The sequence below is a fragment of the Panthera uncia genome, chromosome X (genome assembly GCF_023721935.1).
Source record: "Panthera uncia isolate 11264 chromosome X, Puncia_PCG_1.0, whole genome shotgun sequence".
NCBI lineage: Eukaryota > Metazoa > Chordata > Mammalia > Carnivora > Felidae > Panthera > Panthera uncia.
Genome location: NC_064817.1, coordinates 43,794,768 through 43,806,388, shown reverse-complemented (window position 1 = coordinate 43,806,388; position 11,621 = coordinate 43,794,768). Strand labels below are relative to the sequence as shown.

General features: G+C 52.6%; 1 protein-coding gene across 1 annotated transcript in view; it reads left to right on the top strand.

Moving 5' to 3' along the window:
- The first annotated feature begins 359 nt into the window (after positions 1 to 359).
- The window catches only part of IQSEC2 (IQ motif and Sec7 domain ArfGEF 2), a 76,662-nt gene continuing 65,400 nt past the window's right edge, over positions 360 to 11,621 (top strand). The window contains exon 1 of the mRNA XM_049643880.1: positions 360 to 1,066. Coding sequence (XP_049499837.1) covers positions 360 to 1,066 — 707 coding nt within the window. The remainder of the gene's footprint in view (positions 1,067 to 11,621) is intronic.

Here is an 11,621-nt window from a genome sequence, read left to right as displayed (position 1 = left end):
CGGACGCGCGGGGTGGGGGCAGGGGCGGGGGGCGGGCCGGCGGCCGGGGCGGTCCCGCGCGGCCGCGCTGCGCAGTGACTCCGCAGCGGGCGGAGCGCCGTGGGCCGCGTTCTCCTGAGCTGTGGCGGTGGCGGCGGCGGCGGCGGCGGCGGCGGCAGCGGTAGCCTCAGCTCCTGCTCCCCGTGCCGCCGGCCCCAGCGCTGTCTCCCGGGCCCCCCCGGGCCCCCGGGCCCTCGAGCCCGGTGCGCGCCCTCGCGTCCCGCCGGCCCCCTCCCCCGGCTGGGCCCGGGGGAGGGTGGCGCCGTGAGCGAGCGGGGACCGGGCTCTCCTGCCCCTTCCCCTGCCCCTGGGCCGCCAGGATGGAGGCGGGGTCGGGGCCCCCGGGCGGTCCGGGATCCGAGAGCCCCAACCGGGCGGTGGAGTACCTGCTGGAGCTGAACAACATCATTGAGAGCCAGCAGCAGCTGCTGGAGACCCAGCGGCGGCGCATTGAAGAACTGGAGGGCCAGTTGGACCAGCTCACCCAGGAGAACCGCGACCTGAGGGAGGAGAGCCAGCTGCACCGCGGGGAGCTGCTCCGGGACCCCCACGGCGCGCGGGATAGCCCCGGCCGCGAAAGCCAGTACCAGAACCTGCGCGAGACCCAGTTCCACCACCGCGAGCTGCGGGAGAGCCAGTTCCACCAGGCGGCCCGGGACGTGGGCTACCCGAACCGGGACGGCGCCTACCAGAACCGGGAGGCAGTGTATCGGGACAAGGAGCGGGACGCCGCCTACCCGCTCCAGGACACTACCGGCTACCCAGCCCGCGAGCGCGACGTGGCCCAGTGCCACCTGCACCACGAGAACCCAGCCCTGGGTCGCGAGCGTGGCGGGCGGGAGACCGTGCCAGCGCACCCGGGCCGCGAGAAGGAAGCCGGCTATTCAGCTGCGGTGGGCGTGGGGCCCCGGCCACCGCGGGAGCGGGGCCAGCTGAGCCGTGGCGCATCCAGGAGCTCCAGCCCCGGGGCCGGTGGCGGCCACAGCACCAGTACCAGCACCAGCCCGGCCACAACCCTCCAGAGAAAGTAAGGAATGTGTGTTTGTACCCCTCTCCCCCCTACCCCCTTCACCCCGGTTCTTCCCCTCCAGTTCCCTCTCCAACTTGTCCGGCTGATAAAGTAAGAAGCCAGTGCCTGATACCATGTCCTCCTCTCCCGTCCCAGACTGTCAGAGAAGCTGGGTCCTGCTCAAGCAGCCGACACCCCTTCTCTGGCCACCCCAGCCTGGCTTGGCCAGATGAGTGCAGGTGTCTCTTCTTTCTCAAAACCGTGGCCAGTGAGGGCCTACAGCAGTCATCACCCCTCCACTTCTTCACCCCCTAGCTGTACCCTTGCCAGAGGATGGCTTTTCATTTATTTCTTTATTTTGGATGTGCTGCTTGGGATTTTTATTATCTGTGGTTTTGTCACCTCAGAGCCCCAAGGGAAAGAAAGCCCCCATCCCCCCCCCCCACTTTGGGTCTCCTCTGCAGGTCCTGAGTGTAGGCCTGATCTTGTCTCCTCTGGTGGCCTCAGCTCCATCCTTTCCCAGAGAGGCAGGTGGGGACTAGAATGGCTGCTGGAGGCTGAGACATCCCTCTGAGGGGAACCGCAGCACATCCTGGCCAGGGGAGCAAAGATGGGGGAGCAAAGATGGAGGCTAGGCCCTTGGCTAGTTCCTCAAAGAGCACCCCCTCTCCACCCTCAAGAAAAACACCACCCAATTAAAGAGCTCCCAGGAAGGGAAGCCTACAGATCTTCTCTCTTGTTGGATCAGTGCCAGTTTCTTTGCTGGTGTCCGTATGTCTGCCTATTTGGGACACCTTGGGTTGGTGGGACATGGGCTGGGTCCACTTCTTCCATGCAGATACTACTGTGAGCTGGTCAGGATAAATGTCAGGCTAAGAGAGTCAAGGGCATGCAGGCTCACAGGGCTGCCCTAAAGGCCCCCTGATTTCTCTTTTGCTGTGTTGGAAAGAACAGCACTGAACTGGGAGTTAGGACACCTGGGTTCCCCTTCCAGCTGTGCTGCAGATTGACTTTGTGACCTTGACTGACTCCCTTCCTCTCTCAGGCCATCAGTCCCCCCCATATCTTGTCTTCCTTGAATGCTCTTTAAGGCCCCCCAGCTTAGATTTGATGGTTCTGTGACTAATCCAGCCACACTACAGAGCAAGTCTGAAGTCTTCTAGCGAATGGACAGCCTTCCCCCTCCTCTCACTGCTCAGCTGGTCCTACCATGTGCCACAACCAGTGGAGTGTCTCTTGGAGGCTGGGCTGGGGGTGGGGAAGCCTTCTGCCTCAGGAAATCTGCTGGGAGACAGCTCTCTGCAACTCCCCCGTGGTGAGGCAGCAGGCTGGGGTGCTGGGTTGAGATGGCTGGGCCCCAGGAGCAGCAGCTGCAGCTTGAGGCCTCGGCTGGGCTCCACTGCAGTGCACCCTCAGCTGAGTTTCAGTGTGGACTGCCTCAGAGTAGTCCCGGGGCCAGGGAGATGGGTTCTCCTGTCCAGGCGTGGTTGCTGGGAGCCTATTCCCAGTGGACTGATTGTGTGCAACTTGGGGCCCCACCCTGGAGGAAGGGTCCAGATCAACCAAGCAGAGCTGTTTCAGGAGAGGGCTACGGTGGGTGGGAGCAGGAGACTGGAGCCTGCTGTGGTTCTTGAGCCTGACTGTGGAAGACTTTTCTGGAGTGGTCAGGCCTGTGACAGAGGAAACAGGCTCATTATATGTGGCTCCAGAGAGCAGATCCAGGAGCGGTGGGAAATTTGGGGGTAAATCAGGGAGAACTTTCCAACCTTGCTGCCTGGTGATGCAGAGGACTGTCAAGAGGTGGGGGTGGGAGCTGGGTGGACTTGTCCGGCAGAGGCCCAGTGGGTGTCAGGAAGAGCTGGAAAAAGCACCATTCCTGAATTGGGTGTAAAGCCCAGTGAAGTGACCTGGGTCTTCCCCGATACCAGGATTTCATTACCCTCAGATTCTCCATCCTGCAGACGTGGATCTCTTGGCTGGCTGGAAGCCCATTTGCTCTTGAGCTCTGTGCTTCTGCCATCCGCACAGGCCTGCCTCTCAGTCTGTCCCTCTTTTGTGCACCCTCCAGGCTGTTTGTCCGATTTCTTTGCCTCACATTTCCCACTGGATTAATAAGGGGGTTTAGATAGTGCTTTGAATTTCTCCTAACCACATATTAAATATTTGCACATCAGTTATTGCCTCTTTTGGGCCTCACCACAGGCCCTGGTGAGCATGAGCAACTCCATTTGAGAGATGGGGAAACTGAGGCCCCAAGATGAAAGGCTTTTGCCCAAGGTTACGCTGCTAGTTCCTAATGGAGCTGGGACTAGAACCCACATCCACCTGTGTCTGAGACCTGTCATTTTTCCACTAGAGCTTTCCAACCCACATGAGTCTCCTGGCTTCAGGACCTGGCCAGGTCCCAAACTCGGAGAGGCCAGGCAAGCCTTAGGTATCTATAGGATTGGAGCAGGAGGAGCTGACTCTGGGATGAGTGGCAGAGTCAAGGGGCAGGGGTGTGGGGGAGAAGGCTGTGTCTCCCTCCTTTCTACTCTCCCTCCCAGCCAAGCATCCAGAGGGCTTGTTCATGCAGTAATCATTGCTGCCACCACAGCTGCTGAAGAGACTCCCTTGCCAGGCCTGTTCTGGGTTTGTAAGGAGTGGGTGAGAAGGCTGCTGCTGGAAGCCAGGGCAGGCAAGGTGGGAGTTTAGCGGCAGAGGCTGCAGCACTGGGGGTGGATCGGTAGAGTGGTACAGGCTAGGCGTTCCTGGTCCCCAGGCTCCCTCTGGTGGAGGAAGAGGGGAGAGACGGGCCTGGGCCCCAGTTGCCTCTTGTTGAGGGCCCCTTGTGCCTAGGGACTTATTTAGTCCTCCCAACGACCCTGTGCGTCAGGCACCACAGTCCACATTTTACAGCCGAAGAAACCGAGGGGCTCAGAGAAGTGAAGCGACACACCAGAGGTCACAGTGGCCCTAAGACAGACTCTTCATCCTGTGAACTTTCCCTCTAGTGCGGTTGCTAGCGGCTGTCATGTCCACCCCCACCCATGTCATACCCCCAGGATTCCAACATCCTCCCGCACTGTCTCTTCTGGACGGGTTCCCGGATGCCAGTATGCCTTCTGCTGTGCTCTGGGTGTGGCCTTCTTAGTGCAGCAGAGCACGAGATGAGGCTCAACCTCCTTCTGGCCCCTGGTCTTCTGTATGTGAGGGCTTTGCTTGTTTGTTTGTTTGTTTGTAGCTGCTGGTCTCCACCAGTGTTCAGGTCTTTTTTCCCTGGAATTGTTCCCCTCAACCCCCAGATGATTAGAGAAGAGCTCTGCTTTCGTTGTTGATCTTGACCTGGCCCCCCTTGCAGTTCTGGCGCCTGGAATGATTTACGGGTGTGCTGGGGGCCACTGTTGAGTTGCTCCACACTGAAGAGAGTGGTATTTCCCATGCTTTGTGCATGGGCCCAGCTCCGGCTCTGCCGTAGGCGGTGGTGGGCTGAAGCTGGTTTGGTGGTAACTCTCCCGCTCCCCCCCACACACACACACACCCTCACCCACCCTGCAAGCTGGTCCACATTGGGGGGCAGCAACCAGAATGCCTGGCCTGGTGTTCTTGACAGCCAGGGCAATGCATGGTCTGCTGCTTGGCTGCTGGGCTGTGTCAGTGTTCTCCCTGCAGGGGCTGAGGGCACTGGGAAGGAGAGGGGGGAAAGAGTGAGCCCAAGGGAGGGGCCCCGGGGAAGTCTGTCTCCTTTGGGCTCTCAGGTACTTTTCCCGGGGGGGGGGGGATTTCTCCTTCTTCCCAGGAGGGTAAACCATCTATTTTTCCCCCCCACTGTGTTGAGAGCATTATACTTGTGTGGGAGGAAATGATAATGTTGAGTTGAATGAGAATTAGAGGAGTCTTGCTTCTCCGTCTAGATCTGGGGCAAGAATGGGGTTGTTGTCATCCACAAACATTTCTTGGCTGCGTGCACAGAGCAGGAGGGGCCACCAGGCTGAGCAAACACCATGCTCTCTGCGCTTGAGGAGCCCCCTCCTCCTTGCCGGAGCTGCAGGGCTCCAGGCTCAGCCCACCATCATGACAGTGGTCTGGACAAAACAAGTGGCAAGAGTGGTGAGTGTGGAAGTTCTCAGAGGAAGGATCAGGGTAGGCCAGGCCACTGGTTGGGGACCCTGCTCAAGGGCTTCAAAGAGAGTGGGTGTCTCCTGGGGTCCAATGGGGGCCTAGGTGGGAGGAAGACTGGACTGAGGCTTACCCTCTGCTACTCTTTCATCTCACCCACCCCTGCCTACTGTGGCCTCTGAATTTGCTGAGAGCATAGTAAAGGCCTGGAGCACGGAGAAGAGGCCACACATGTGCTGAGTGAGTCTCAGCCTTCTGTGTGCCAGGCACCACCCTATGTGGCTTTATGTAATAATAGCTAACATTTTTTTTTTACTGCATTTACTGTGTGCCAAGCACTATTTGTTCTGAGTGCTTTCCATGTATTAATTCATTCAATCTCCACATGAATCTTTTGATGTAGATATTGTTATTAAATCCATTTTACAGATGAGGCAACTGAGGCCCGGGAAGGTTGGTTAACTTACCCAAGGTCACTCAATGAATAAGCAGGAGAATTGAGAAGGAGCTAGAAGGAGCACAGGTGGCCAGGCTCCAGAGTCCATCTGCAGCGTTCTTACCCACGATGCAGTACTACTGCCTCTTATCTCATTTGCAGAGTCCCTGCCAGGTGGGTGTTAGTATTATCTTCATTTTTCAGGCAGGGAAACAAGGATCAGAGAGGTGCAGTGACCTGCTTGAGGTTACACAACTGCATGGGGCCCAGAACTGTCGGGCTTGAGACTGTGGTACACCACTGCCTCCCTCAGGCAAGGTGTAAAGACGTTAGAGACACTCCAGGCATGGCTCCGGGCTTCCCCCAGCAGAGCTCCCAAGACCACTGCTCCAGTCAGGGTCCGTCTCCTGACTGCCTCCTGGAGTTTTGCCATAGTCTTCTCTAACAGATGCCTCTCCTGCTCTTGTTCCATCAAGCCTCTAACGAGATGCAGCCTGGCCAAGCTTTCTGCAGGGCTCCAGTGGTTCCACTCTGTCTTTGGCCTGCAGGAGAATGTTCAGACTCCTCCATCTGCCATGCATAGTCCTCTTAGCATCGGCACCTGACTTCCCTTTCTCCCCTCATCTTTTGATAGTCCCCTTCTCACAGACCGTGCCCCAGCCAGAAGGGCCTGTGCACCCCAGTGTTAGCCCACTCAGCCTTCTGATAGCCTCGGGGTCTTTGCTGATGCTGGTTCCTTCTCCTGGGCTGCTCCATATAGTTCCCACGCTGAGCTGAGCTGTCATCTCTCCTGTGTCTATTTGCTGGTCTACCCCTGGCCCTTGAAATGAGTACTTTCTCTCTTTTTAAGTTTCTTTTCTTTCCTTTATTTTTTTGAGAAATAGAGAGCAAGCAGGGGAGGGGCAGAGAGAGGGAGACAGAATCCCAGGCAGGCTCCATGCCATCAGCATGGAGCCTGATGTGGGGCTCGAACCCACAAACCATGAGGTCATAACCTGAGCCATAGTCAACGGTCGGTGGCTTAACCAACTGAGCCACCCAGGCGCCCCTCTCTCTTTTTATACCATTATGGTTGTTTACATCTTGTATCTTCTCTACTAGATTGAGAGCCCCCACAGATTGACATTTAAGTGACATGTATCAAGAGCATGTTGTGTTGGTCCCTATGGTAGGTGCTCTGGGCATGAGTGACAGAGCCAGCAGCTTGGAAACACACAGCACAGCACGTAGTAGCCACTCAGTAAATGTTGAATAAACAAATGAATGTCAGATTAAGCCTTGGTGCACTAATGGCTAGAGGTGCCTAAGTTTTTCTTCATTCTAGAGCCCCCCATAGAGAGATGACTCCACTTCAGAATTCTCTTGGCTCCTGCCTTGCTTTCTCCTCATGCTCCCAGGAGTTGTTTGGCCTCTACTTTGGGCTTTTCATACTTACCAGCCTTCCAGTTTGTGGGATACCAGGGTAGCAGAATCAGAGGAAACTTTGGAGACATTTAGGCCTGTCTATTCATCATTACCTCTCCCTCCCATGCTATGGCCATATCATACCGTGGTCTTGACCCTCAGTGCAAGATCTTCTGTTCCGAAAGGAGCAAAGAGACATGCGTAGGACTCGTGTGCAGCCTGCCCAGTTTAGTGGAAAGCTACTTATTTATCCAACAAGTCTCTGTTGGGGCTCAGACCCTGGGCCGGGTGTGGTGTCTCAATGTCAGAATAAGACACGGCCCCTTTGGCTCACTCCCTGGCTGTATTCCCTGGCAGAATGATAAACACGGGTCATGGGGGAGAACGATAAATAAATGACTTATTTCCACTTTTGGTAACTCATTTAGGGCAAGGTAATTTGCTAGTTACTCTAACTTTCTCATGGAAGTTATTTGATCTCTCTCCAGGCATCCATGTTGAAAGCATTTACGTAGGGAAGCCTGTTATCAAGCACTTAAGAGCTGAAGCTCTTTGGGGCCTCTGTATTCACAGAAAGCTCAGTGCCATGGAAGGGGGACTCTCTGTGACTCTAGGCAAGTCACTTTCAGAGCCTTGGTTTTCTCAAGTTGCAAATGGGGATAAAACTATATTTTCTGATATATAAGATTCAGATTCATGTTGCACCCTACCTCCCCAATGTATCAAAAATTTTCCTGTCTACCTAACACAGTAGTCAAGGAAGGTTCTGGTCAGGATGGAAAGCTGAGAGACGAGGATGGAAAATAGTCTGTGGGGTTGCCCTGCCCCCTAGAGGTGGAGTGTAGCAAACCAGACAAGTCAGCCAAGATCCACACAGCACATCCTTTTCAAAACAAAGATAACAAGCCAGAGCCACGTGGGCTGATCAGGATGATTCCTCTAACATTTTAAGAAGGAAAGTTTGTTTTTATTTTATCACAATTTAATCACAATTATCACCTGATATGTGCCACTTCTCCAGTATCAATGCCTGTCTTTTTAGCTATGTGATTTTTATATCCTTTTAAAGGGATAATATGACTGTATATCTGGGCCTTGTGATTTCCTACTGGAATCCAGGATGCTGTATTTGCCTTAATAAAACCAATTATTTTCCTCTATATAACCACTTTAGAATTATTGTCATCATATCTGTGATTAAAAGTACCTATATGTTCCTTCCCTAAAATTCCCTTGTAAAACTGGGAGGCACTTGTACATCTGATATGCTGGCCAGTTCATAAATAACCCATATTCTCATGATTGTTGTAAAAATTGAGTAAGATGACATATGTGAAGTATTCAGCACATAGTGTATGTTTAGTTGGTGATAGGCATTGTTGTTATTATTTTTAAAAGTTTTTTAATGTTTATTTTTGAGAGTGAGCACAAGTGGGGGAGGGGCAGAGAGAGAGAGAGAGAGAGGGAGACACAGAATCCGAAGCAGGCTCCAGGCTCTGAGCTGTCAGCACAGAGCCTGACACAGGGCTCGAACTCATGAACCGTGAGATCATGACCTGAGCCAAAGTCAGAAGCTTAACCGACTGAGCCACCCAGGTGACCTGAGGCATTGTTATTATTAATAATTTTGCAAAACTCTGTGCTGGGGAGGAGCCGGAGGGACAGGCCATGTGGGAGCTCACCCCACTTCTGAAAGAGAGGTCAGTCCAGTGAATATTGTGTGCCTAGGACATGCCATTCCTTGTACTGCTGCAGGCAGGGAGTTCTGTGATTAATGTTATACAGTTCCTGGCTTCAGGGCATTCACAGTTGGGCAGAGAAGATGAATGTGATGCGGTTTCCTGTGTGCTGTGCCGGGGGGGGGGGGGGGCACAGGGCTCTGTGGGTGCCCAAAGGAGGGACATCTACCTAGACTGTCGGGGAGAGCTTCCTGGAGGAGGTGTTGCCTGAGCTGAGGCCTGGAGGATGAGTAGGAGTTAGCAAGGTGAAGCAGGACAGTGTGTGGCTTGGCAGAAATGGAAAACAAAAGGGAGACTAAGGCAGAGGGGCCAGCGTGAGTGAATGAACAAAGGCATGGAACCAGCAGGGTGTGTTGGGGGGCGGAGCACTTTTATTAGGTCAGTACAAACTAAAGCACAAACTGAGGCAGGAAAGGTCTGGAGAAGAGTCTGAAGAGTCAGCCATCCCAGATCAGGAGGACACTTGACTAGCAGGATAACGAGCTTTATTATGTTGGGAATTGGGAGCCAAGATCGGGTTTTAGGTTGGGGCAAGAGGTCCTTATTGTAGAGAATGGGGAGATGTGTTGAGAGGCATGTTTTGGAGAGATCCGACTAGTGGATAGTTTGGAAGACAGATTGGAGGGCACCCAGTGAGAAGGCGAGTGTGACAGTCTAGATGAGAGATGATAAGGCCTGAGCTGGGGTAGTGGGGAGTAGAGATACTCTGTTGGAGGAGAGTGACAACACATTGACAAGTGCTGTGACAGAGGGGCATGCAGCCTACTTTGGGGACACAGAGGAGCGGCAGCCATTCATGATGAGCAGGATTTTAATAATACCAGCATAAAAGCCAAGAAACTTCAAGCTAGAAGGATCCTTAAAAATCATCCAGCTCAAGCTGTTCATTTTACAGATGAGAAGACTGAGGCCCAGAGAGAAAGGGCTTGTATGAGGCTGCTCAATGTATGAGCAGAACAGCTCTGACTAGAAAAGTCACTCTAGGGGTGCCTGGGTGGCTCAGTTGGTTAAGCGTCTGACTTTGGCTCAGGTTGTGATGTTGTGGTTCATGGGTTCAAGCCCCATGTCGGGCTCTGTACTGACAATCAGAGCCTGGAGTCTGCTTCGGATTCTGTGTCTCCCTCTCTCTCTGCCCCTCCCCTGCTGATGCTCTGTCTCTCTCTCAAAAATAAATAAGCATTAAAAATGTTTTTTAAAAGAAAAGTCACTCTACTGTTAATGCCAGTGTTTAAAGTACTGTTCCTTAGATGTGCTATTTTATGCCTTAAAAGCCTGTGAAGATTATAGGGATCATTATCTTTGGGTCCTGCTGATGAGAAAACTGGAGCTCGAGGAGGCTTGGAGACTTGCTGGGGAGGAAGCTGTGAAGAGGAGGGATCACCTAAATAAAGGATCTCTTGCTTTGATGGCGGACAGACCCTCTGCTCTGTCTAGTTCAGCCCCTCAGAAATCAGATTTCCTAGATTCATAGCTGGGGAGTAGACCCAGATTTCACTTTCTCCACCCAGGCCCACCGTTTTTTCTGCTGCTTTTTACCCTAGGAGTCCCCATTTAATGTAACTGAGGCAGCTCACAGGCAGTTTTTGGCCTGATAGCTAGGCCTGTCATCCCCCCTTTTTCTATTTTTGTGGAAGAGGGCGGGCTTGTGTCTGTCATCACTTGTGTGCCCATCGCCTTGGGCAGAGTGTCTCCAGCCTGGATGCCTTTGTTATGAGTCCCCATGGTATGATACACAAAGAAGGAGCTTTGGAGACAGATAGACCTAACTTTGTTTTTGTTTTGTTGTGTTCTGAGTATAGTGACACACAATGTTACATTAGTTTCAGGTGTACAATATAGTGACTTTGCAAGTTTATACATTATGATATGCTCACCACAAGCATAGCTACAGTCAGAAAAACCTATTTTTGAATCTAGGCTGTGCCCCAACCCACTGGATGACCTTAGCTATGTCATTTACCTTCTCGTCTTTGGTTTCCTCATCTGGAAAATGGGATGACAATGTCCATCTCTCAGGATTAACCAAGAACGTTTGAATGGCATTCCCTGATACTTGTAGGTGCTTAATAGTCATTTGCAGGGGAAGAAAATCAATGAAATAACCCAAGATTGTGCCATAGCACATACCTCATTTCATAATTATGGTATTACCTGAAATTCTTTAGTTTTTATGGGAAATAACTCATCCAAATATCTGAATAGTTCATCCTGAATAAGACAACTTGAAGTTTAAAAAACAAAACCAAACCAAACCAGTCATCTCCTTCTCCTGCTTGGAATCTCCCATAGACAATGATTTGAAGAATTCAGCGCTCGGCAAAGATTTGCTTCCCCTGAAAACGGGTGTATTTCCTCCTTCCTAATATGAGGTTGTCATGGCTCATTGTATCTCGCTTTCTTCCTCAGCTACCAGTTAATTTGAAGTACAGCTTCAGCATCTCTGTTGATCTCTTTTTCTGAGCTCTCGTTTTCTAGTTCAATTTTTATTCTTTCTTTATCTGTGTTATTGGAGTAAGCCACCTCAAATCCTTTGTGACTCAGGCAGGTATAAATAACTAACAGGTGTAAATAGTTGAATGAATGGAGGGCTGGAGAGGCTGGACAGGCAATGGTGGGGCTTGAAGGAGACCAGAGGGTGGTGCAGGCTGGGGCAGCTGAGAAGGCATCTGCATAGATGACTGTGGTGCCATGAAGAGTTGAGGCATTAGTTAGGGGGAGTCAGCCCTTTACTCGCCTGTCTTCTTCCTGCTCTAAAAAGAAGCATGGAGGGGCACCTGGGTGGCTCAGTGGTTGAGCATCTGACTTTGGCTCAGGTCATGATCTCGAGGTTCATGAGCTTGAGCCCCACATCGAGCTCTCTGCTTTTGACAGGGAGTCTTTTAGATCCTCTGTACCC